The sequence below is a fragment of the Podarcis erhardii genome, assembly GCF_964252035.2.
Source record: "Podarcis erhardii genome assembly, chromosome: 17".
NCBI classification, from domain to species: Eukaryota; Metazoa; Chordata; class Lepidosauria; order Squamata; family Lacertidae; genus Podarcis; species Podarcis erhardii.
The window spans coordinates 565912-593273 of NC_138515.1; the positions used below are offsets into that span (position 1 = coordinate 565912).

Sequence of the window (27362 nt, forward strand, 5' to 3'; positions counted from 1 at the left end):
CTCAACTTTAATACGGGAAGAGGGGAGCCAATAAAGAAATCAGTTATCTTCCTCTGGTGAAAAACCTCTCACAAAGGCTGAGTGGGATTTACATGGTGATCTGACTGATGAGCTTGGCCACTCGATCTACTAGGAGTAGGACCTTGAACAGGGGCGGACCCCTTTTCCAAAAGAGTTTGGTGGGCCACCCGGGGAGGACCGGCTATCTCATCAGAAGTTTGGTCTCTCTGTAGTCTGCTACTGGTCTTTTGGGCTACCTGGTTTATGTGGCCTGTTGGGTCTTCAATCAGTTCCATCACTGGTCTTGCTGTTGAATCCATAATACTCCGCAAAGAGGGATAAGGCTGGGCGAGAGGGCTATTTGAGAAGGTTGGCAAAGGCACCTCTTCTCTTGATTGGTCAGTGCTATAAGAAGGTTCCAGGTCTGGCATCGATGAATGTGTAGAAGGGGATTTTTCCTGTTGTGTGCTGCCTTCTTCAGGTATGTTTTCCAATGGACGGTCATGTAAATCTATTAAGAGCACAGAGGATTGTTCTACTTGGAGGGAAGGACTGGTAGTTGCTTCTTGAGGTTGTATCTTATCCTCCATTACCGACATACAATTAGCATTAGATATTGAGAGATCCATATGATCTGGATCTTCTAAGGAGTCATGTTCGCTGTACTTGAGTATTCTGGTACTGAGCTTCCTAATAAGTTGGGTTTTAAGCGATTCCAGTCCATTAATAATTTCTTTTTGTTCCACCACTGGTAAATCTGCAAAGGAGGCAATGAGTTCGATCTCTTCTGGTGGTGTCAGGCCACTTTCCGGATGGTCATTGTTCTTTGCTAGGGGAGTGGAGGCCACATAACTCTTCTCCTGGGGTGGAGCACCCACTCCGGTGTCCACTGGTGGATCAGGTTTAGCAGATTTTGAGCCCTCTTTGGTTATTACTTCCAACAGTAGAGGTTTAGGCGTAGGGTCTATAAAGGCTCTCGTTGGTACTATCCCACAGTGAAACAAAAATGCTTTCTTTCGTAATATGATAGTGGGAATTTTTGTGGATTGGAACGCCAGCAGGACTCTCTGGAATTTATGATGATGGACAAGTGGGAGGACTGCACAGAGGTCAATTTGTGTTGCCTCCATATTTAAAAGCACCTTTAGGAGATCCTTGGCACCCCCCAGAGTTCTCCATCTTGGGTCCCCATTTTGTATAGTTAGGCTCACTTTCCTTGGTGTTAAGATTAAGGATTGATGTCCTAATTGAAGGTTGAGGTTGTATTTAAATTTGTCAGTACGTTTGTTATTTAAGGACAAACTCCTCGTCCCCTTCCTCTCTTCAAGGGACTTAACATCGGCTGACGCTGGGGAAGTGGTAACTAGCTTTTGTTGGAGGCTGTGCAGCTGGGATGAAAGATCATCTAGTCTTTTGAATATACAGTGCAAGGTTTTGATTATTAAATGGGACTGTTCAAATGTCATATGATTGGTCGTGCCAAGGACCAGTTCCTCCTTCTGAGGAGAGACTACACTCTTGCTGTTGGCCACATCACTTGTTGATTGTGGAATTATTCGCTCTTCGTCTTTAAGTGCTGACGCACAATCAATCAGTGGGTTGAAACGGTTCTGCGTTTCTACCATGTAGGAACAATCCAGTCGATTACTCCCTTCTTTAAAGTGACATGGTTCGACCCTTGTTTGCTTTGATCTCGGAAAGGGAACGGGGACTATCTCCTCAGAATCTCTAAGACGTTTCCCATATCCCATGGTTCAGATATCGAGAAGAGGGGGGATAGTATTTCAACGTCAACTCAGGTGATAAATATTTCCTTCTATCCTACCAGTACTTGCAGTGGGGGTATATTTCGCTGCCTGTTGATATGAAAGTCGGCGTCTTCACCCTCACCCTCACAGGCCGACAATTTAGGTCAATTTAGATCATGAACAGGGGAGTTTCTCGACCAGCCTCCTCCCTCGGCGGTTCTTGTACTTATCTTATTGTAGTTAGACTCAAAGGAGTTCAGCGGTTCCCTCTGCTTCTTTGGCTATACTTCAAGCCAGTCCGTCGTCCGGGAGCCCCAAGGTTGTAAGCCGGTGTAGCCGTATCAACAAACAGTGCGATGGTAAAACAATAAAACAATAAAAGAATAAAAGAATAAACCGATTAAAACGAGGCGACAAGATAGACAGCCAAGAGTCTTTAGGGTCCTTAAGGTGCAGTTTTAAGGTCTTGAAGGGGCTAAAACTGATAAAAACCAATAAAAACGCATAATTGAAGTCAGAGGCTCTAATTAGGCTGCTACCTCTGTCGCCATCTTGATGGATCTCCCGGGGAAATGGCTTTTGCCTGGTCAGATGAACACTGCATGCTCCAGAAATATACTCAATGAGAGATTGTAAGATTTCATAAGTAGCACCACTCTGCTCACTGCCTCTAGTGCTGTCATTGACCATCTGCTGGGAGTCACTCACTTGCCAAAATGGCTTCCGAGCAGTTTATTCATTTACATTCCTTCTATAAGGGTTTCCCCCTTACAGACTACTTTAATTGCAGAGGGGTCTTGGTGGACCACTTAATGATTTTCCTTGTTGTTGATGCAACTGTAATGCACTGGGATAGATACTGTGTATATATATTATTTGTACTGCATAGAATTCAAACTGTAATAACAAAATATAATATAAGAAGTGAGATAAGCAAATAAAATGCAATTAAAATCACTGTGAATATGTAATGCAATTGAGGTGCCTTTTCCCATCTCCAAGCACAAATCCACAGATGTGCTACAGACCATGTGAAGCTTGTGGACCACAGTTTTGAAATCCCTGCTCCATACCATTTTATGTCATATAGACCTCAGAGTAAAAATATGCATCAGTAATAACAAAACCAATAAAATGTAAAATTCGAAGCATACAAACAATTCATATATATATATATTTGAATCTTCCATTTCAGAGAACAAGATTAATGCTGGTTCTAATTAATGCTGGTTTTAATTTTATTGTTATATAATTTTATGTTTATAACTGATTAATGATTATTCATTTTGAAACTACATGTTGAAAGTTCCACATGAAGAGAGTTCTGCCTGGAAACTCAGTCCATAAATGCTAAGCTTGTTACATGTCCATTTTTCTTTTTTTATTACCTTGGAGACCTGTTGTCAGATGGAAAGGCAAGCGTGTAAAGATTTTAATAAATGAACGGATGCTCTTGTCTCTCGGCAGGAAATCAAAGCCCGGGCGGCAGCATTCCGGCAACAGCAGGGCATTTCAACAGAAGCTGGGGGCAACAAGGAGAATATCAAGAAGAACCGTTACAAAGACATCCTGCCATGTGAGTTGCCAATGAGGAAATACTACTACTGTGTGGTGGCTTTAATATTGGCATCTGTGGCATGGGGCCAGTTCTGCCCAACTTGGCACTCACTTCCTCTTCTATGGATCAGGCTGTGTTACCACATTCCTCTTGGGCTCCTCCACCCTAGGAGTGCCTTGAATTGTCTTTCATTTGCTCCTGTCACCAGAAAAATATCCAGTGAGTGTTGCCATGTCCCAGGCTGTAGTACTCGCGATTCAGGGCCTCAAAGCATCAAGTTAGACCCTAGATCCATCGGCTACTCTCAAATTATAGGAATTTTGTGGCAGTCCTATTGACTATAACAATATTGTTTTAAAAGTTTACTTTTAAAAAATCACAACATTCTGAAAAAAGAAAATATTGCATATGAAGAGGAGGTTTCCTTCTTTCTCCAAATATCCATCTTTTCTCTATTGTAAAAATCATGGCCAAGGAATCATTCCAAGAATGAGAAAAATCTGTTTCTCTCTCCCCCTCCCCTGATTTTTTTTGTTTTTCCTGGGCCTTCACATCTCTAGCTCTATCCATTTAGCAGCTGCTCACACTGTACTTGTGTGCCTAACCTCATGAGGAACCTTTCTATTCTGGGATGGGTCTTAATGGGTAGGAGAAGATATATTCATTGCAATTAATCTATCCAGGCTCCCACATGTGTGGGTTGAACAGTTTCAAAGTCCCATCCTTGGCAGGAGAATTAAGCATAGGAATTTGGCTGTAAAACCTCATTTAGAGGAAGTCCTGCTATGAAGTAAGCTGGCTCTCCCTTCTTACCCCGCTGAACAAAGAATCAGGCAACTACAGTAAGTTTAAACATAAGAATTTCTTACTTATAATTTGCATTGGTTCCCAGCAGTGGCAGCAGTAAAAGCTATGCTGGCAAAATACTTAGATTTACAGTACAACCAGCTTCAGGCATGGTGGTGTTTCCTGCTTGGCAGGGGGTTGGACTCGATGGCCCTTGTGGTCTCTTCCAACTCTAGGATTCTATGATTCTATGACCTAAAGCCAGAGCAAACAGAGATATCTCTGCATCCAACGCTAGTCAAAGGAAGAAAGAGAGGAAAAGGAAATACAATATGCTCCTTCCTCTCCCGGAGAGTAGGGGAAATGACATCACACAGAGCCCTCTCTGCCAACTGTATTTCTATGGTCTGCCTATCAGCAATACAGCTCTGTGGGCTTAGCCCCTTCTCATGCAAACTAGCAAGAATGTGCATTTCTAAGGTTTGGCTGCTACTCTTCCACACCTATGGCATCACTGCAGCTCATTTAGTGAGTCTCAGGATTTGGGATGCAGGAAACCAGGGGCAGTAACTGTATCCAGAACCCTGCCCAGGAAGTTTATATAAAGCTCCAAGCCAATCAGGAGGCCAGACTGAGGAAGTTAACTAATGGATGAAAAGTAATCAGAGGAACTGCAAAAAGTGGAAGTTGATACTTTCTAAGGTGTGCGCCTTCATTTTAGGAACGGGACAATCTGCCACTGCTCTCTGGAGGGTGGTCAGAAGGACAGAGTGGTTGTGACGCTAGTGATGATGAGCAGATACTTTACCTTGTTTTTGGTCTGTCTTGGTTTCTCAGGCTCTGCTCCAGGGCTTCCCAGAGCAGTATGGTTGGCCACTGTGAGAACAGGATGCTGGACTAGGTGGGTCACTGGCCTGATCCAGCAAGTCTCTTCTTATGGACCATCTAATTCAGGGGTCCTCAAACTTTTTAAACAGGGGGCCAGTTCACTGTCCCTCAGAGACTGTTGGGGGCCGGGCTATAGTTTGAAAAAAATATGAACGAATTCCTATGCACTCCTATGCACTCTATGGGTGGGTGGGTGTGAAGAGAGGTCAGAAGCACCTGTAGCGATGCCGAGAATGGAATTAACGGAGACCCTGGCAAAAGAAGGAAATGCTCAGATGGCAACAGAAATGCAGCAAGGCACTTCCTCCCGAGGCAGGAGGGAGGCGGGCTGCGAGAGGAGGGCCATAGGCCTGTTAGACAGCGGCGGATTCAACAATTGACAGGCGGGCCGGGTTCAGGACCATGGCAGGCCAGATCTGGACCATAGGCTGTAGTTTGAGGACCCCCAATCTAATTGCTCCAGGAGCTCTCTTTGTGAATAGTGCTATGCACAGATCCAGCCTAATCCACAGGATGAATGTGAAGCAAGACAAACCTGTCCACTTACTTGGGCAATACCTGTGGAGCAATGCTCACCTTGGTGGGGTCTCTCCTAGGCTATCTTCTCAGGGGGGTTGAGGACATACCTCTCAGGGTGCTACTCTCTGGTCAGTCGTCTGTACACTATGACCTTAGGCACACCAAGCCATGGGATCCAAACAGCACCAGTGGTTCAATGTAGTCAGGGGTTTGGTCACTGACTTCACAATCTCTCTCCTCTTTCCATTTCCTGTCAATTGAGAGCAGGGTTAGGCTAAGCTGTGACCCTCCAGATGTTTCTGGAGTGCAGCTCCCCCCATGCCCTGACCATTGGCTATGCAGCTGGGGCTGTTGGGAGTTGCAGTTCTGAGGGACCACAGGTCAGATGCTGAGATTCATGTTCTCTCTCTCTCTAAGGCCAGGTGACTATCTGTGGTACTAACTCCCAGTTGTGTACATCTCACAGATGATCAGACCAGAGTTGTTGTGAACTTCCTGACAGAAGAAGCCCAAGCTGATTACATCAATGCAAACTTTATTCAGGTAAAAGAGTCCTGAACCCTACCCCTCCCCACTGCAAACACATCTGACTAGAGGAATTTGCCCAAACTGATGAGAGCTGAAACACTGGCAAGCTTTGTTCCAGATTAAAGCGGGGGGTGGGGGCTCAATTCCCTATCATACCATCCAAAAGATTTTAATTTTGCACTGTGTAAGTGTAAGAATGGCATTGACCTGCCTCCAGAGAAACCTCCCCCCAGGCCCCTCAGGTCAACCACAAAATGGCACTTCTCTCCCCACCAGGGAGGAAGGGGTGGGTCAAGAGCTACACCAGGAACAAGGGGGAAATGAAGATCTACATTGGGATCTGCTGCCCCTGGGGATCCTGCCACCCAAGGCAGTTGCCTCACTTTGCCTCATGGCTGGTCTGGTCATGTTTTTATAGGCGTCAGTGACTGGCCTGTGCCTCATGACTGGAAGGAGAAATGCCCAAAGCAGTGGTAAAAGAGGCAGCCAACTCTGACAGCAAGTAGTTTGGCTGCATCTGTTGTGTCAGAGTGATTTAAGGGTCCAGTATCCCTGCAGAGGTGCAGGCAGCATCCTGCTGCTCTTCCCCCAGGTGAAGATGCTTGGAAGCATGCAAGGCCACTTTAGCAAATGATGCAAAGATCCAGCAGAACTTAAACTTATTTAAAGACAACTATGAGAAATGTTGGTTAGAAGTGAAAAAGGATCTTGAAATATGGTCAAATCTGAAGGCTTTCCTTGTTTGGTCGAATTGCTGTTATAAAGATGAATGTATTGCCAAGAATGTTGTTTTTGTTTCAATCATTGCAAATTCTGGACAAAATGGATTGTTTCAAGAAGTGGCAGAGAGATATTTCTAGATTTGTCTGGCAGGGCAAGAAGCCCAGAATAAAATTTAAAATATTAACTGATGCAAGGGAAAGAGGTGGATTTGCCCTGCCAGACCTTAAACTCTATTATGAATCAGCAGCATTTTGCTGGCTGAAAGAATGGCTGCTTCTTGAGAACACAGACATTTTGGATTTAGAAGGTTTTAATAATGTCTTTGGGTGGCATGCATATCTGTGGTATGACAAGGTCAAAGCACATAAAGCATTTAAAAACCATATTGTCAGAAGAGCATTGTTTAATGAGGAACAGCCATTTTAGATCTGGTCCTAACCAATGTTGATGACCTGGTTAGTGGGGTAGAAGTGGAAGGATCATTAGGCGCGAGTGATCATGCTCTTCTGAATTTTACTATACAGCGGAAAGGAGCAGCCAAGCATACTAGGACTCAATTTCTTGACTTTAAGAAAGCCGACTTCATAAAACTTAGGGAAGTGCTGGGTGAGATCCCGTGGACAGTAATACTAAAGGGAAAGGGAGTTCATGATGGCTGGGAGTTTGTTAAGAGGGAGATAGTAAAAGCACAACTTCAGGCAATACCAATGAGACGGAAACATGGAAGGTGCCTAAAGAAGCCAGGGTGGCTATCTAAAGAACTTTTAACTGAGTTAACATTAAAAAAGGATGTGTACAAAAAATGGAAAAGGGGGGAAACCACCAAAGAGGAATTCAAACAAATAGCCAGCACGTGTAGACACAAAGTCAGAAAAGCTAAAGCACAGAATGAACTCAGGCTTGCTAGAGAGGTTAAAAGCAACAAAAAAGGCTTTTATGGGTATGTTCGTAGCAAAAGGAAGAAGAAAGAAACAGTGGGGTCACTCAGAGGAGAAGATGGTGAAATGCAAACAGGGGACACAGAAAGGGCTGAACTCCTCAATGCCTTCTTTGCCTCAGTCTTCTCCGATAAAGAAAACAATGCCCGACCTGAAGAATTTGGAGCAAATGATTCAGCAGAGGAAACACAGCCCAGAATAACTAAGGAGATAGTACAAGAATACTTGGCTAGTTTAGATGTATTCAAGTCTCCAGGGCCAGATGAACTGCATCCAAGAGTATTAAAAGAACTGGCAGATGTGATCTCAGAACCACTGGCAGTCATCTTTGAGAATTCCTGGAGAACAGGCGAAGTCCCGGCAGACTGGAGGAGGGCAAATGTTGTCCCTATTTTCAAAAAGGGGAAAAGAGAGGACCCAAATAATTACCGCCCAGTCAGTCTGACATCAATACCAGGGAAGATTCTGGAGCAGATCATTAAGCAAACAGTCTGTGAGCACCTAGAAAGGAATGCTGTGATCACCAATAGTCAGCATGGATTTCTGAAAAATAAGTCATGTCAGACAAACCTGATCTTGTTTTTTGACAGAATTACAAGCCTGGTAGATGAAGGGAATGCAGTGGATGTAGCCTACCTTGATTTCAGCAAGGCATTTGACAAGGTGCCCCATGATATTCTTGTAAAGAAGCTGGTAAAATGCGGTCTTGACTATGCTACCACTCAGTGGATTTGTAACTGGCTGACTGACCGAACCCAAAGGGTGCTCATCAATGGTTCCTCTTCATCCTGGAGAAGAGTGACTAGTGGGGTGCCACAGGGTTCTGTCTTGGGCCCGGTCTTATTCAACATCTTTATCAACGACTTGGATGATGGACTCAAGGGCATCCTGATCAAATTTGCAGATGACACCAAACTGGGAGGGGTGGCTAACACCCCAGAGGACAGGATCACACTTCAAAACGACCTTGACAGATTAGAGAACTGGGCCAAAACAAACAAGATGAATTTTAACAGGGAGAAATGTAAAGTATTGCACTTGGGCAAAACAAATGAGAGGCACAAATACAAAATGGGTGACACCTGGCTTGAGAGCAGTACATGTGAAAAGGATCTAGGAGTCTTGGTTGACCACAAACTTGACATGAGCCAACAGTGTGACGCGGCAGCTAAAAAAGCCAATGCAATTCTGGGCTGCATCAATAGGAGTATAGCATCTAGATCAAGGGAAGTAATAGTGCCACTGTATTCTGCTCTGGTCAGACCTCACCTGGAGTACTGTGTCCAGTTCTGGGCACCACAGTTCAAGAAAGACACTGACAAACTGGAACGTGTCCAGAGGAGGGCAACCAAAATGGTCAAAGGCCTGGAAACGATGCCTTATGAGGAACGGCTAAGGGAGCTGGGCATGTTTAGCCTGGAGAAGAGGAGGTTAAGGGGTGATATGATAGCCATGTTCAAATATATGAAAGGATGTCACATAGAGGAGGGAGAAAGGTTGTTTTCTGCTGCTCCAGAGAAGCGGACACGGAGCAATGGTTCCAAACTACAAGAAAAAAGATTCCACCTAAACATTAGGAAGAACTTCCTGACAGTAAGAGCTGTTCGACAGTGGAATTTGCTGCCAAGGAGTGTGGTGGAGTCTCCTTCTTTGGAGGTCTTTAAGCAGAGGCTTGACAACCATATGTCAGGAGTGCTCTGATGGTGTTTCCTGCTTGGCAGGGGGTTGGACTCGATGGCCCTTGTGGTCTCTTCCAACTCTATGATTCTATGATTCTAATGTCTGGATAAGATATAAAGATTTATTTGAAAATAAAACCCCAAGGTGGTTATCACCGATGGAAGCGAAGGCTCTAAAAAAGCTCAATATGGAGGCCAAATGGCCGAAATATTGGGAGATTTTGGAACAGGAAGGTGACAAATTGAAATTGCAGAGTTTTGAGAGATTAAAAGATAAAATGCGAGATTGGCTTCATTATTTTCAAATAAGGGAGGCTTACAACTTGGACAAGAAAATTGGCTTCCAGGTGGAAAAATCAAAATTGGAAACAGAACTGTTAGAACCCAAAACTAAGATATTATCAAGAATGTATAACTTACTGTTGAAATGGAATACTCAGGATGAAACGGTTAAATCTGCTATGATTAAATGGGCACAAGATGTGGGTCATAATATAATGTTAGCTGACTGGGAACAGTTGTGGACCACAGGTATGAAATTCACGGCATGTAATGCCTTAAGAGAGAATAATAATAATAATAATAATTTATTATTTGTACCCCGCCCATCTGGCTGGGTTTCCCCAGCCACTCTGGGCGGCTTCCATAAAAACCAGAAATACACTAAAATATCACAGATTAAAAACTTCCCTGAACAGGGCTGCCTTAAGATGTCTTCTGAATGTCAGGTAGTTATTTATCGCTTTGACATCTGATGGGAGGGCGTTCCACAGGGCGGGTGCCACTACCGAGAAGGCCCTCTGCCTGGTTCCCTGTAGCTTTGCTTCTCGTAATGAGGGAACCGCAAGAAGGCCCTCGGCGCTGGACCTCAGCGTCCGGGCAGAACGATGGGGGTGGAGACGCTCCTTCAGGTATACTGGGCCGAGGCCGTTTAGGGCTTTAAAGGTCAACACCAGCACTTTGAATTGTGCTCGGAAACGTACTGGGAGCCAATGTAGGTCTTTCAAGACCGGTGTTATGTGGTCTCGGCGGCCGCCCCCAGTCACCAGTCTAGCTGCCACATTCTGGATTAGTTGTAGTTTCCGAGTCACCTTCAAAGGTAGCCCCACGTAGAGCGCATTGCAGTAGTCCAAGCGGGAGATAACTAGAGCATGCACCACTCTGGCGAGAAAGTCTGCGGGCAGGTAGGGTCTCAGCCTGCGTACCAGGTGGAGTTGGTAGACAGCTGCCCTGGATACAGAATTGACCTGCGCCTCCATGGACAGCTGTGAGTCCAAAATGACTCCCAGGCTGCGCACCTGGTCCTTCAGGGGCACAGTTACCCTATTCAGGACCAGGGAGTCCTCCACACCAGCCCGCCCCCTGTCCTCCAAAAACAGTACTTCTGTCTTGTAAGGATTCAACCTCAATCCATTAGCCGCCATCCATCCTCCAACCGCCTCCAGGCACTCACACAGGACCTTCACCGCCTTCACTGGTTCTGATTTGAAAGAGAGGTAGAGCTGGGTATCATCTGCATATTGATGGACACCCAGTCCAAACCCCCTGATTATCTCTCCCAGCGGCTTCATATAGATGTTAAAAAGCATGGGGGAGAGGACGGAACCCTGAGGCACCCCACAAGTGAGGGCCCAGGGGTCTGAACACTCATCCCCCACCACCACTTTCTGAACACGGCCCAGGAGGAAGGAGCGAAACCACTGTATAACAGTGCCCCCAGCTCCCAGCCCCTCTAGACGGTCCAGAAGGATGTTATGGTCGATTGTATCAAAGGCCGCTGAGAGATCCAGCAGAACTAGGAAACAACTCTCACCTTTGTCCCTAGCTCGCCAGAGATCATCAACCAGCGTGACCAAGGCAGTTTCAGTCCCATGATGAGGCCTGAATCCCGATTGGAAGGGATCCAAATGGTCCGCATCCTCCAGGCATGCCTGGAGTTGTTCAGCAACCACGCGCTCAATCACCTTGCCCAAGCATGGAAGATTTGAGACTGGGCGATAGTTGGCCATACTGGCCGGGTCTAAAGATGTTTTTTTAAGAAGCGGTTTAATGACCGCCTCTTTCAGTGGATCTGGGAATGTTCCCTCACAGAGGGAAGCATTCACCACCCCGCAGAGCCCATCGCCCAGCCCTTCCCGGCTTGCTTTTATTAGCCAGGATGGGCAAGGATCCAGGAGACAGGTGGTTGGTTTCACGCGTCCAAGCAGCCTGTCCACATCCTCGGGGGTAATGGATTGAAATCGATTCCATGCAACTTGACCAGACAGAGCTCTAGCACTCTCCCGCCCCAGCCCTGCTCCCACGGTGGTGTCTAGCTCCTTCGAAATATGAGTGATTTTATCTGCAAAAAACTTTGCAAAATCGTTGCAGGAGATCTTGGGGTCTTTACAAAGCCCCGGTGGTAAAGGTGGTTCTGTTAAATTACGAACCACCTGAAAAAGTCTCCTGCTACTATTTTCTGCAGATGCAATAGAGGCGGTGAAGAAAGTCTTCTTCGCCATCGCTATCGCCACTTGGTAGGCTCGACGTTGAGCTCTAACCTGTGTCCGGTCAGATTCGGAGTGAGTTTTTTGCCACCGACGCTCTAGCCGTCTCAGCGATTGTTTCATCGCCCTCAGCTCCGAAGAAAACCACGGAGCTGTCCAGGCTCCATGCAATCGGAGAGGGCGCTTCGGAGCCAGACAGTCAATAGCCCTGGTTAACTCCGCATTCCAGCGGGCCACCAGGGAATCAGTTGAAAGGCCATCAACATGGGATAAAGCATCCCCTACCACTCTCTGGAAACCATTTGGATCCATTAAGTGGCGGGGGCGGACCATCCGAATTGGTCCCACCTCCCTGCAGAGGGGAAGGGTCGCGGAGAAGTCCAGTTGCACCATGATATACAGGTGGTACATGACGCCAGTCAAGCTTGCAAAAATCTACCATTTGCCCAATAACAAATGTTGGAAATGTAAAGACAATGAAGGTACATTCTTTCACCTTTGGTGGACATGCCCAAAGATTAAGGCTTTCTGGGAGATGATCTATAATGAAATGAAAAAGGTATTTAAATATACCTTCTTAAGAAACCAGAGGCCTTTCTCCTGGGCATGGTCAGCCAATTGGTGTTAAAGAAGGATAGAACTTTCTTCATGTACGCCACAACAGCAGCAAGAATACTAATTGCAAAGTATTGGAAGACACAAGATCTACCCACCCTGGAAGAATGGCAGATGAAAGTAATGGACTATATGGAACTGGCGGAAATGACTGGCAGAATCCGAGACCAGGGAGAAGAGTTGGTGGAAGAAGATTGGAAGACATTTAAAGACTATTTACAGAAACATTGTAAAATTAATGAATGTTAATATGATGTTGGAATGAAACGAAGCGGTTTTAGTAATAAGGTTAAAAAGGAATGTGTAAAAAATGGATTGATAATAGATGAAAATATAAATGTTATAATATGTTAAGATAAAGAGCTAAGATAAAACAAAGAGGGAAAGGATTTGCTGATTTAACTATTCGAACAGGAAAACAAAAAAAGGAGGTGTGAAGGAGTCATGGAAACAAGTAATGAATTGTAAGACATAGAAAGAGGGATTTATTTTTAACTGTTTTTATTTTTTCTGTATTCTGTATTTCTTGTATTGTATTGTATTGTATTATATTGTTTAATTCTTTTTCTTTTTTTGTAATCTTTAAACTGCTAATAAATATAATTTAAAAAAAGAAAAGAAAAAATGAAGATGCTTGGAAGCATGCAAGGCCACTTTAGCAAATGATGCAAAGATCCAGCAGGTGACCTCCATGGAGAAGGGGGGCTTTTGTCCCATAGTAGCCTTTTCATGATTTGATTTTATTTCTCAAGGTAAGCTAGTTGCGTGTCGAGACCCCACAGTCACCCCCTCGTTGGGAAACAACTCACACAAGGACACAGATATTAGGTTTATGTTACTGGGCAAATTTTGGCCACAACTTTATTGAATTACAGAATGTGAGTGGTATTGGCTTAGGCATTGATTAGACCCAACTATATCTGACTCTGTGCAGGAAGTCCAGTAAGGGTAAGCCCTGTAGGGGGAGCCCTGTTGATGCGAACCAGCTCAAGCTCCCCCTGGTGTTCCCGTCGGGGTCGTGTCAAAGCCCTAGCCCCCAACCGGGCTTCGGACAAGATCAACACCCCCGGATTCCTTTAATGGAATACCCTTAAGCATGGAGGGGCAGGTGATGGCCACAGCTCCCCTCCCCCCCACAAGGTCAAAAAATGCCTAACCGCAACCCTAACAAAGTTGTGACGATTGCTACGAGGTAGGCGAAAGCCAAGTGGCCAGTGGCAATTTGCCAAGTGGAAAAATTCCTACCAGGCCCCTTGGACAACCAAGGCGACCAGCCGAAATCCATAGCAAGGCCAGTGCCTAACCTGCAAATAGGGAGGGAGGGTGATTGAGGAAGCGAGCTCGCTCCTCGGTTTAAACTGTCCCGGCCACACCCCGCCGGCCAGCAGATTGGCTGGCCAAGCTCTGACGTGGCCGGGATCACCCAGGCAATGGGGGACAAAGTCCCCCGCCCCCGGTGGGGAGTGGGTGGCCATGCGGTCCACCGCAACTCCTCCCCACTGGGAAGTGGAGCAGATAAGTTCCATCAGGCACACTGTGTCCAGTTCTGGGCACCACAGTTCAAGAAGGACACTGAGAAACTGGAAACCATGCAAAATCAAGACTTGATTCTGTCCTGTAAATCTGGGCCTTAATTGTCCCCTGTTCCTGAGACTGCGAGTTCCCAGCTGACTTGGCCAACATGGCTTTTCCGTGCCCTGTCAGATGGCTGAGATGATGAGTCCTTCTAAGCTGCACATGCCCCCCAATCGGTTGCTGCATATCATGTGCCAGGATGCATTGGACGTGGTCACCTTGGGGATGAGTTGACTCTAGGAGGGCTCTGTGGGTGGCCTGTCTGGTCTTGATTTGAACTGAGGCTTGCACAAGCTGCATTGAGCCTCTTCAAAACACATACACCTGAATACAGATCCACACATGTCAAGCACATCCAATGCACATTTAAAGTACATGGCTTCCTGGGAATATTCCTGGGAAATATAGTTTCCTCCTCCCATAACTAAAACCCTTAACAAACTACACTTCCCATGATTCTTTAGGGAAAGTCATGCGCTTTAAATGTGTTCTGAGGAAACTTTAAATGCAAGATGTGGATCTGTCTCAGTCACAAATCTTTTGCTATCATGCCATTTGGCTCTTAAGGTATTTTTGAGGGAGTGGCTTTCCTTGGTGTCATACGTCCCCTTGATTGATCCTGCACATTCAAGATCTTGGTCCAATAAGGCTTTGATCCTTACAAGGTTTTGTTGAGGCCAAGGACCCTCATTTCACTGCGCCCTGCAGCAGTTTACAAATATTGCATTTCCTTACGGTGGGACAGGTTTGTCCTGTGATCCTCCTTCTGCCCCCAGGTTCCAGCATTGGCTTTGTCCACAGGCTGCATCCAGGTTCCAGATATTTTAAGTTCAAGTAGCTTGCCAATTTGAATTGAAAGTGAAAATGGGAAACTTTCTCTAAATTTGTGTGTGCCTGCATTTCAACTTTACTTCCTAATTTATAGGCACGAGAACAAGGTATTGTCACAGACCTTGAAAATAGGAGGGGAGTGGAAACTAAGTCATTTCCACTTTTGCATCCTTTTAGCTCCATGAACTCCAGATACAGTCATGCTTGATTTCCCACACAGACAGAACGTGAATCCAGGTGTCCTGATTCCTAAGCTAGCAAGGTCTAGAGCAGGTTTCAGTGTCACATGCCTGGCCATGTGAGGCTGCTAGCTCTCATTGTTGGTGTCATTCGTGGTGACAGTTCTGAGATGTTGTATAACTCTCCTCGTTTCTTGAGCATTACATAAATAGTAACTATAATCTCTCTCATACCCTTGGAGACTGGCCTTCATTGTTCTGTGTTTGAGAAAGGTCAGCAGAGAGAGGTGCCAGGAACCCAACAAGTAAGAAAGTTTCTCTGAGGGTTTAAACAGCATCTCTGGCATGCCAGGGTCACTGCAAATGCAGGGTCACAGCATCTCTGGCATGCCAGGGTAGGGCAGCGGCTGAAGAAGGAGCAAAAAGGGTTTTCTCCTGTGTGTGTTTCTTGTGGCTGATTAGCTGCTCTCCCTGTGCAAAGGTCAGAGGGGGCAGGGTTTCTGTTGAGGTAGGTGATTAGCTGTGGGAGGAGCTTATTAGAGCTTATAGGGCAGCGGCGCGCGCCTAGCGGCGCACGCAATTTGATCTATAGATTTAGGGGAGCTAGTCTCAAACGTTTGTTGGGGGAGACCTAGGGTTTTTTGGGGGGGAGTTACTTGTCCTGTCTGCACACTTCTTATGATGGAGGACCGCTGTAGCCAGCCCCAACGACATGTTCTCAAGATGGAGAGTGAGGGAACAGCTGCAGTCGCCTGCGGTTCCTGCACAATGTTTGCCATCTTGCCAAAGGTTGCAGGCAGCTTTACCTGCAGCAATTGCATGTTGATTGCCCTCTTAAAAGACAAAGTCCAGCAACTGGAGGAACGTGTAGCTACCCTCCAAAGAATTAGAGAGCTGGAGCTCTTCTTGGAAGCAACAGAGCACACCGTCTCCACCAAGGAGGAGACAGGGGACTCCCCTGAGAAGGAGGCTAGTTCACCAACACAGGAGCCAAATATATGGAGAAACGTGACTCAAAGAAGTAGGAGGCCCAGGGTTCGCTCTGATTGTTTAGAAATACACAATCGCTTTGAGGTCCTCTCCCCTAGAATGGAAGACGAAGAGCAGACTCCATTTGAGGATCTCTCCCTCGTTACAGTCGATCAGGTATATGAAGACGAGCAGCAAAGTCAGTCCTCAGGAAATGTGCAGGCGACCTTGGAACGGACAGATCACGGAAGAACCCCGACCAAACCTAAGAGGAGGCGTGTAGTGGTGATAGGGGATTCCCTACTGAGGGGAACAGAAGCAGTGATCTGTGGGCCTGACAAGATGTCTCGGGAAGTGTGCTGTCTCCCTGGGGCTAAGATCCAAGATGTAACTGAACGACTGCAAGGAATCATAAAACCCACTGACAAATACCCCTTCCTCTTGGTTCATGTGGGAACCAATGACACTGCAAGCAATAGCCTCCAGAAGATCAAAAGATACTATGAGGCTCTGCGCAGGAAATTGAAGCAATTAAATGCACAAATTGTCATCTCATCTGTCCTCCCAGTTGAACGACGTGGCCCAGGGAGAGAGAGAAAAATAGTGGAAGTGAACAGCTGGCTTCGCAAATGGTGTAAACAGGAACGGTTTGGATTCTTAGATCACGGACTGCAGTTTCTTTAAGATGGACTTCTGGCAAGAGATGGGCTGCACCTCACAACAGTTGGGAGGAATGTTTTTGCCAAAAATCTCAGAAACCTCATCAGGAGGGCTTTAAACTGACTAATGTGGGGGAGGAAGACAGTGCTCCTGAAGGTATAAGTCTATCAATTGATGAAGATGATCATCCAAATGTCATAGACCAAATGGAGCAAACAGCACGCAGACCCAGTGGTGGGAGGAAAAAATCCTTAAATAAGAGACACGGGGGAATGATTAATGGACTTTAATGTCTGTACACTAATGCGCAAAGCATGGGTAATAAACAAGATGAGCTTGAGCTCTTGGTACAGCAAACTAAATATGACATAATAGGCATCACTGAAACCTGGTGGGATAAGTCCCACGACTGGAATGTAATAATGGAGGGTTACAATCTATTTCAGAGAAACAGACCGGACAAGAAAGGAGGAGGAGGGGGGTTATATGTCAGGGATGTGTATACCTGTGAAGAGATCCAAGATTTAGAACCTCAAAGCCAAAGTGAGAGCATTTGGGTCAAAATTAAGGGAGAAAAGAATAACAGGGACCTCATTGTGGGAGTTTACTATAGATCCCCAAGCCAAACGGAGGACATAGATGATGCCTTCCTGGAACAGATGGCCAAGCATGCAAAAGGAAGGGAGATAGTAGTAATGGGGGACTTCAATTACCCGGATATTTGCTGGATGTCAAACTCAGCCAAGAGCATAAGGTCAAACAGATTCCTCACTGGCCTTGCAGACAACTTCATTGTCCAGAAAGTGGGAGAAGCAACAAGAGGAACAGCCATTTTAGATCTGGTCCTAACCAATGTTGATGACCTGGTTAGTGGGGTAGAAGTGGAAGGATCATTAGGCGCGAGTGATCATGCTCTTCTGAAGTTTACTATACAGCGGAAAGGAGCAGCCAAGCATACTAGGACTCAATTTCTTGACTTTAAGAAAGCCGACTTCATAAAACTTAGGGAAGTGCTGGGTGAGATCCCATGGACAGTAATACTAAAAGGAAAGGGAGTTCATGATGGCTGGGAGTTTGTTAAGAGGGAGATAGTAAAAGCACAACTTCAGGCAATACCAATGAGACGGAAACATGGAAGGTGCCTAAAGAAGCCAGGGTGGCTATCTAAAGAACTTTTAACTGAGTTAACATTAAAAAAGGATGTGTACAAAAAATGGAAAAGGGGGGAAACCACCAAAGAGGAATTCAAACAAATAGCCAGCACGTGTAGACACAAAGTCAGAAAAGCTAAAGCACAGAATGAACTCAGGCTTGCTAGAGAGGTTAAAAGCAACAAAAAAGGCTTTTATGGGTATTTTCGTAGCAAAAGGAAGAAGAAAGAAACAGTGGGGTCACTCAGAGGAGAAGATGGTGTAATGCAAACAGGGGACACAGAAAGGGCTGAACTCCTCAATGCCTTCTTTGCCTCAGTCTTCTCCGATAAAGAAAACAATGCCCGACCTGAAGAATTTGGAGCAAATGATTCAGCAGAGGAAACACAGCCCAGAATAACTAAGGAGATAGTACAAGAATACTTGGCTAGTTTAGATGTATTCAAGTCTCCAGGGCCAGATGAACTGCATCCAAGAGTATTAAAAGAACTGGCAGATGTGATCTCAGAACCACTGGCAGTCATCTTTGAGAATTCCTGGAGAACAGGCGAAGTCCCGGCAGACTGGAGGAGGGCAAATGTTGTCCCTATTTTCAAAAAGGGGAAAAGAGAGGACCCAAATAATTACCGCCCAGTCAGTCTGACATCAATACCAGGGAAGATTCTGGAGCAGATCATTAAGCAAACAGTCTGTGAGCACCTAGAAAGGAATGCTGTGATCACCAATAGTCAGCATGGATTTCTGAAAAATAAGTCATGTCAGACAAACCTGATCTTGTTTTTTGACAGAATTACAAGCCTGGTAGATGAAGGGAATGCAGTGGATGTAGCCTACCTTGATTTCAGCAAGGCATTTGACAAGGTGCCCCATGATATTCTTGTAAAGAAGCTGGTAAAATGCGGTCTTGACTATGCTACCACTCAGTGGATTTGTAACTGGCTGACTGACCGAACCCAAAGGGTGCTCATCAATGGTTCCTCTTCATCCTGGAGAAGAGTGACTAGTGGGGTGCCACAGGGTTCTGTCTTGGGCCCGGTCTTATTCAACATCTTTATCAACGACTTGGATGATGGACTCAAGGGCATCCTGATCAAATTTGCAGATGACACCAAACTGGGAGGGGTGGCTAACACCCCAGAGGACAGGATCACACTTCAAAACGACCTTGACAGATTGGAGAACTGGGCCAAAACAAACAAGATGAATTTTAATAGGGAGAAATGTAAAGTATTGCACTTGGGCAAAAAAAATGAGAGGCACAAATACAAGATGGGTGACACCTGGCTTGAGAGCAGTACATGTGAAAAGGATCTAGGAGTCTTGGTTGACCACAAACTTGACATGAGCCAACAGTGTGACGCGGCAGCTAAAAAAGCCAATGCAATGCTGGGCTGCATCTGGTATTGCATCTAGATCAAGGGAAGTAATAGTGCCACTGTATTCTGCTCTGGTCAGACCTCACCTGGAGTACTGTGTCCAGTTCTGGGCACCACAGTTCAAGAAGGACACGGACAAACTGGAACGTGTCCAGAGGAGGGCAACCAAAATGGTCAAAGGCCTGGAAACGATGCCTTATGAAGAATGGCTAAGGGAGCTGGGCATGTTTAGCCTGGAGAAGAGGAGGTTAAGGGGTGATATGATAGCCATGTTCAAATATATGAAAGGATGTCACATAGAGGAGGGAGAAAGGTTGTTTTCTGCTGCTCCAGAGAAGCGGACACGGAGCAATGGTTCCAAACTACAAGTAAAAAGATTCCACCTAAACATTAGGAAGAACTTCCTGACAGTAAGAGCTGTTCGACAGTGGAATTTGCTGCCAAGGAGTGTGGTGGAGTCTCCTTCTTTGGAGGTCTTTAAGCAGAGGCTTGACAACCATATGTCAGGAGTGCTCTGATGGTGTTTCCTGCTTGGCAGGGGCTTGGACTCGATGGCCCTTGTGGTCTCTTCCAACTCTATGATTCTATGATTCTATGATTCTATGATTCTAGAATGGCATTATGGCAAAAGACAGAATTGAAGGCTCTTCCTACCATCAGTTTAAAGTCCCAGTTTACTAGAATACATTTCTAGTCCTCATGGTTACAGAGATAAAATTGACAGTGGGATGACAACGTACTCTAAAGGCTCTTGGGAATCCTAAATTTAGCGATGATACATGCACTCCCCAGGAGCTGACTTAAATTTTCCACATTTGAGAATATTGCTTTGAGAACATGAATGTTATAGAAGTGGACAATACATACCCCAGTTGCAGTTTAGCACTGACCATTCTATTTACAATGGAATGCAAGTATTTTTATCAAGCATAAATCAAATGGGTGAATTATCCAAAGCCCTCTGACTCATTCTAATCTCTAACCAATTGTTTATCCCTACTTGTCTTCAAATAGAATGCTGTTCTCCAGCTCAGGGGTGATGACGGGGTGTTCAGCAGAATGCATGATGTTTAGTTCACGTTTGCGATTCTCTTTTCTTCCCACAGGGTGTGGATAACAAGCAGTGCTATATTGCAACCCAGGGGCCTCTTCCACACACAGTGCTGGACTTCTGGCGCATGATTTGGCAGTACAAGGTGAAGGTGAGTTGTCCAGGCAGATCACAAGTAATATCCTAGATATTAAAGCAAGCTCTGAAGTGCAAATTGCGCCCAGCAGATTGGATTGATCTGTATAAGACCAGTTTCTCTGACAAAAAGGCATCTGGTGAACAGTCCCTCTCAAAGCAAATTCAAATTAATGTTTCTGCTCCTTTATGGCAGCGGCAAGGAAACCTTTTTCAGCCCGACAGCCACATTCAGGTCTGTGGAAACTTCTGGGCCACATCCCAGTGGTGCCAGAAGCAAACGTGCACAGAGCAGCAAATGTAAATTTTACCCATGCACCGTAGTACAGTTTCTACACACCCCGCTGTTCTCTCTGGGCCTGGCGTTCTCCACCACTGCTTCATGATGTTCTTTCATTGCAGGTGATTGTCATGGCTTGTCGGGAAGTGGAACTAGGCAAGGTGAGGCCTCCTGAAGGAGAGATGGTATTTGGAGGCTAGGAAGCCTCATGGGGTCTCTCATCCGGGCCTTGAGGTTTTGAGGACAGCCATGTTGCCACCATCTCTCTTACCTAACCTTTCTTGCTTTGCTATGCCTTTTCTTTCTCAGAAAAAGTGTGAGCGCTACTGGCCTTTGGCAGAGGAAACCTTGCATTTTGGATCCTTCTCTGTGGCACAGGTGAGGTTGTTACACATGGACAGGAAGAAGCTGCGTGAGGAAGGAGGAGCCTGGTTCCTGGCAGGGGATGCTGGCACAGTTCTTCATCAATGCACAAGCACAGGCATCTCCACTGCCAACCTAACCTGGATTAAAGGCCATTTCTTCTCACTAAGGAAGGGCTGGGAATTGTTGTTAAGAACCTGAGAATTGTTAGATCAGACCAAAGTCCCATCTCATCTAGCATTCTGATACCAGCAGTCGAAACCAAGCAGATGCACCTGCTGGAAACACACAAGAAGAGTGCAAACATGATGCCCTCCCCTGTTGCAGGACTGGCTGACTATCCTGCCATCCTCATGATGTCATTGGATCCCAGTTCCCATGAGCCCCATCAGCATGACTGATGGCCAGGAATGATGGGAGTTGTAGTGCAGCGATCCCTTAAGGGCCACGGGCTCACTATAGCTGCCACATAGTTTGTGCGCAGTCTCTGGTAAAAACATTAGGTCCAGTCGTGACCAACTCTGGGGTTGCGGCGCTCATCTCGCTTTATTGGCCCAGGGAGCCGGCGTACAGCTTCCGGGTTGTGTGGCCAGCATGACTAAGCTGCTTCTGTCGAACCAGAGCAGCACACGGAAACGCCGTTTACCTTCCCGCCGGAGCGGTACCTATTTATCTACTTGCACTTTGACATGCTTTCAAACTGCTAGGTTGGCAGGAGCAGGGACCGAGCAATGGGAGCTCACCCCATCGTGGGGATTCGAACCGCCGACCTTCTGATTGGCAAGTCCTAGGCTCTGTGGTTTAACCCACAGCACCACCCGTGTCCCACAGTCTCTGGTACTTGGAGGTATATTGCTCTTAGAAATTTTGCTCTCTTATCAGACGTAATGTTAGCAGCTGGCACCCTTGGGCAATTCCTGGGCCCTGGGTCCTTCCACACTGAGCAGCTGGATCTTCAGGCTGACACCTAACATTTCCCACCATGTTCCCCACTGTTGCATTGCTCCAGAGCACAGAGGGAAATTTGAAAGAGCAGTTCATGGCACACCCATTCCTGCCACCCTCAGCCCACCAACATGGAGGCCAGGGGCACCAAATGGCCCTTTACAGGGGGCCCCTGAAACCTGGAACAAGCCCTGCTCATCACAAAGAGATACTGAAAGGCCTTTCTCCCTGGGAGTTAATTCATCATTTTTTGAGAACCAGCTAAGTTACCTTTGCCATTTCATGTGTCAGCGAACTCCATAAGCTGCATCACATGTTGTGTGGCTACAAGGTGCTTCTTGGATCTGTCCCATACTTAATTCCTGCCCAGTCAGGAATTTGCCTGATCCCATGTCAAACCATTAGTCCGTCTAACTCAAAATGGGATGTTTAGGGAAGTTTTTAATGTCTGAAGTTTTATTCTGTTTTTAATGTTCTGTTGAAAGTTGCCCAGAGTGGCCTAGGAAACCCAACCAGATGGGTGGGGTAGAAATAATAAATTAGTAGTAGTAGTAGTAGTAGTAGTAGTAGTAGTAGTAGTAGTAGTAGTATTAAATTGCCTGAACTGACTCCAGGCTTTCAGATGGGGCTCTATCCCAGCCTTTATCTGCAGATGCCTTGGATTGAACCTGGGACCTTCTGCAGAAAGGCATGGTCTCTGCCCCTGAGACTTCATCTGCAGTGAACTCCATCCATTGGCAAGAGTATTGAGAATTTGGTCAAAGTTCCCGAACCCTTTCACAAAATGACAATTGCCAGGCTTTAAGTTTGTCAGGAAGCCATTTCAAGCAAGCTATCCCATAAAACAGAACTGTGGTGGTTAACAAAACACTGTCCAATTGTACCTACATTAGAGATAAGGAACCTGTGGATCTGCAGATGTTGCTGAACTACAGTTCCCACCATCTCTGAGCTTTGGCTACACTGACTGAGGCTGATGGGATTGAAGAGTTCTCTATCTCTAGCCTATATTATAGGTGGGCAGCGTAACTGAGCAAATGAGATGTCTCCCATTTGGGGAGATAAGAATATTTTGAACAATGTGATGGGCGGTTTTCTTGTCTCTTCCTCAGGTTAAAGAACAGGAACTCAATCCAGATGTCATTCTGCGGATGCTTACCCTGACCTTTCAGAAGGTAAAGCTACTCCATGGCACTTAATTGCTAGGCAAGGCCCACTGGAATTGTGGGGCACACCCAAGTCCAGGTCTTGGGGCTGCACCTTCTGGCTCTGGGGCCTCAAGGTCAGCTGCATGAGCTGGAAGCTGAAGGAGCAGCAAGTAGAAAGCACTGCTCTGTGGACCAGGCAGGAGCACAAGGCGGGGCTCTGAATATTTATAGCAGGCTTCGTCCTGATTGCCTGGAATCTTATCAGGCTCTGCCCAGGCCCTATCCCTACTATGGTTGCTGGCAAAATCAGCTTCTTTGCTGCTGAATGAAGCACCATTCCTTTTGACCACTGTTAAGAGACTGGTGTGCTCCACAAACAGGGGAGAGTGCTCAGAGATCCAGGTTGGGAAATTTCAGAGTGTTCCTTCCAGATCTCCGTGGCAATGGCACAGGAGAAAAGGAGCCCCTGCTGCAGTGCAGTCATTTCATCACCACCATCAAATTCCAAGGGGTTTGAGACCCACAAGGAATCGTCCAGGGGCAGATAAGGCCTGTGGGTTTAGGGTTTGCCACCGGTGCTGTAGACAGGACTTCACGGGACCAGAGTTCCAGAGTTCCTTGGTTGAAGACAAACCATTCAATAGTTTTGAAGAATGGGTTTTAATTTGAGGTGGCATCAGGTGCTTGCATTAGCAAACATAAACATGTCAGAGGGTGCAAATGGCTTTCCTCTCCTACCACCTGTTCTGTGTCAGCCCCATTCAGACGTGGTGATATTGATCTGTACCTCTCCCCCCCCCCCCAGGAGGAGCGGGAGCTATCCCATTTCCAGTACGTGGCTTGGCCAGACCGGGGCATCCCAGACACTTACAGCCACTTCCTTGGCATGATTGAGCAAGTGAGAAGCAAGCAGGGTGAGAGTACTGTGCCCATCTGTGTGCATTGCAGGTAAGGGGCAGCCCCAGGGCAAAGCCCTATAGACAGACCACACCACAGTCATGGGGTCAGAGGATGGGTCCTCTTAGAGGATCAGTAACTGGTTAAAGGGAGCAAAGAGCAGGAACAAATGGGCTGTCCCCACAAGTCACAAAGGAGAGAATCACAGAGTCTCCCAAGGATCTGCACTGAACTTGTTGTGCTTTAACCCATTCATAAGTGATCTGGAGTTAGAGAGGAGCAGTGAGGGGGCGAAGCTTGGGCACACGGCCATATTTTTATTATTATTATTGGTATAATAAATTTTATTACAAGTCCAATAAAAGCCACATTGTCACATTACCAAATTACAATCCAATTAAAAAGAAAGAGAGCCTATTATTCAAAAACTAAATTATTCAATTTGAGATGACTTCTCATGTACTGGCTTTCTGGTTACAAAGTTCTTATGTCTTCCTCCTTTCATAATCTTGATTAATCCAATAACAACAGTTCTGACCTTAATCCTTTGTTGACAGCCACTTGTTTCTTGACTTCCATTCGTAATTGCATATTTAATAACTTTTATTTCTGCAAGCAGAATTTATATCCAATAAATTCCCTGTGTGATATGTTAATTCCAGTTGTTTCTTCATTTTACCTGCTTTAATTTGATCATAAAAGGCACCTATGCTTCCACAATTTCGTTTTCACTTCTGTTCTCAGAAGCTGTTATTTCCACTGCGTCACTGCACCATCTTTGTTTGTCTGAGCGAAGGTCTGGCACTCCGCCATAGCCCCAGGCAGAACTCCAACATATCCTTTCTCTTCCAATACTTAGTTCTTAACGATCTGGTGTCCCGCCACTGCTTTGGTGGATCAAGGAACCATAATCTTAGCTGCAATTCAGTGGAAGTTAGAAGCGACTGCTTTGGTGGATCAAGGAACCATAATCTTAGCTGCAATTCAGTAGAAATTAGAAGCTTCAATCGTATCGACATTCTCACGCAGTCCCATTTCCATTAAAAAATCCATAAATATTATCTTATTCTCTTTGATTTCCTCTTGCTTTTTATCAATCCATTGATATTCTGGGAAAGAGTTGCCGAATCACTGATGCAGCAAAACGTAATATATATTCAGAAAGGGTAAAGGCTCCCCTCCCCCAGTCATACTTCACCTTGTTATGATGGAAATCTTCCTCTCTCCAATTCAGATCGTTGTCGCTCAGTGGCTGATTTATTTAGCAGTTTATCTTGTCTCCTTAGCCCAGTACATGTCTGTAAATTAGATCCTATTAAAATTCCAAAGTACAGAAGAACTGCCAATAAGCGAAGCGCATTGCACCCAGCGCCTCCTGCCTCCATCTGGAGAGCCGGGTATCAGAAGATCTGCAGGTGAAGCTCACCCCCTCCCTGGACATGGGGGTGGGGAGCTTCTAAGGACAACTGCCCTCGTTATTCTTGTTTATACAGTGGTACCTCGGGTTACATACGCTTCAAGTTATATACGCTTCAGGTTACAGACTCCGCTAACCCAGAAATAGTGCTTCAGGTTAAGAACTTTGCTTCAGGATAAGAACGGAAATCTTGCTCTGGCGGCGCGGCAGCAGCAGGAGGCCCCATTAGCTACAGTGGTGCTTCAGGTTAAGAAGCGTTTCAGGCTAAGAACAGACCTCCAGAACGAATTAAGTACTTAACCCGAGGTACCACTGTACTTCACCTGCCAGTCTCCGCTACTGCAAAGCTCTGCGCCCATTTTGACAGGAAGCACCAGAAGTCCACACTGCCATTATATTTATGGGGATGAACCAAGAAGATTTTTCTGAAAGAATTTATTGAAACAAAATGGCAAAGTGTTCTCATTTGTATTGCAATTCCTGGCTGGATGTGATCTGAAAGAAGGTCTGTTATTTTGCAGACCCTCTCTCACCCTCTTTCCTCCTCTGCAGTGCTGGCTGTGGCCGGACAGGTGTGATCTGTACCCTGGAATACATACGGCAGCTGCTGCTGAAACAGGTATTTCTAGGCAAGTCAGATCTGAGGGATGGAGGATTGAGGAAGCTGGGTGGATTTGGTCCAATATTTCTGTCTGTTGGAACAACAAACATCGGAACGATGTTTGACCAGACACTGTTGCTGTTTTCTTGTTTAAAGAGTGACTGTGTGTCTGGCTATTTCGTGGCTGGGTGGGTGGATAGGCAGACAAACGGACAGACAGATGGATAAAATGTCATGTAGACTTTGTTTTTTAAAATGGTGTTTAATTGAAATATGATTAGAATTTGATTTTAATAGAATTTGCCCCTTCTTCCCCAAAAGAGATGGAATTCCTGAAGCATCTCTGTTTGGAATATGTTTGGAATAGAACCAGGTGTGACGAGTGCCTGGTCTGGCTTTGCCAGTGAGTGTGTGTTTTGTAGTGAACCTCTTGCTACATCTGTGCATTGCATGCAACACTTTAATAAAATCTGTTTTCTATATATGGCAGAACTCTGGACATTGTTTATTCATTTAGAGCATTTGAACCCTCCTCCTCAGCCAAAAAGGCTCCTGAAACAGCTTACATATAATCCATGGAAACAAGACTGTCCCCTCCTAGGAACCAATTCAGTTGTTCATAAACTAGCTTATCAGAATAAGACTATTACTTACAAGTAGTTTTGTTTTTACACTTGGAGGTGGGGAGAAGTGTTCAAAAATATAACCTTTCTCCAGCTGTCTGAGTTGACAGTCCATAACTTCATATATAGCCTCCATCTGTATATAAAATGAGGAACAAAAATGTCCCTTGGAGAGGACTATTGTACTGCAGAGTCTCAGCTCCCACAAGAAACATCAAGATACAGTACTTGGTTGATCCCTGCAAAATTCGCATCTTCCCTTGCCTTCTGCTTCTTTGGGGAAGATACCTCTTATGATACTCTCACATAGCTCAGACGAAACAGCAAATGAAATAGGGAGTAGTAAAGCAGAGTGGCAAATGTGGGAACCCAAATGAAGGTCCTTCAGTCAGATATCATGCGGCCCTGTATCAGGAAGTTTTTAATGTCTGATGTTTTACTGTAAGCCGCCCAGAGTTCCTGGGGAAACCCAGCCAGATGGGTGGAGTATAAATAAAATAATAATAATAATAATAATAATAATAATAATAATAATAATTATTATTATTATTACCGACATTTCCCCAGTTCTCCTCTACTTTTCAGAGAATCCCCCCGCATTTCAGTATTTTTGATGTTGTCCTAGAAATGAGGAAGCAGAGACCAGCTGCTGTTCAGACCCAGGTGAGTCCCGCAGTCATCGCTCTTGTCCAC

General features: G+C 45.7%; 1 protein-coding gene across 5 annotated transcripts in view; it reads left to right on the top strand.

Moving 5' to 3' along the window:
• Positions 1-27362, top strand: part of PTPN18 (protein tyrosine phosphatase non-receptor type 18) — a 122577-nt gene that overhangs the window by 48129 nt on the left and 47086 nt on the right. For 4 of the 5 annotated variants that reach the window (XM_081844627.1, XM_081844626.1, XM_081844628.1 and 1 more), the window contains 9 exons: positions 3216-3324; positions 5966-6042; positions 20316-20411; positions 20798-20836; positions 20985-21053; positions 23096-23158; positions 23937-24079; positions 25998-26064; positions 27237-27332. In XM_081844627.1, coding sequence (XP_081700753.1) covers positions 3216-3324; positions 5966-6042; positions 20316-20411; positions 20798-20836; positions 20985-21053; positions 23096-23158; positions 23937-24079; positions 25998-26064; positions 27237-27332 — 759 coding nt within the window. The remainder of the gene's footprint in view (positions 1-3215; positions 3325-5965; positions 6043-20315; positions 20412-20797; positions 20837-20984; positions 21054-23095; positions 23159-23936; positions 24080-25997; positions 26065-27236; positions 27333-27362) is intronic. The other variant, XM_081844625.1, reaches the window with a different exon arrangement.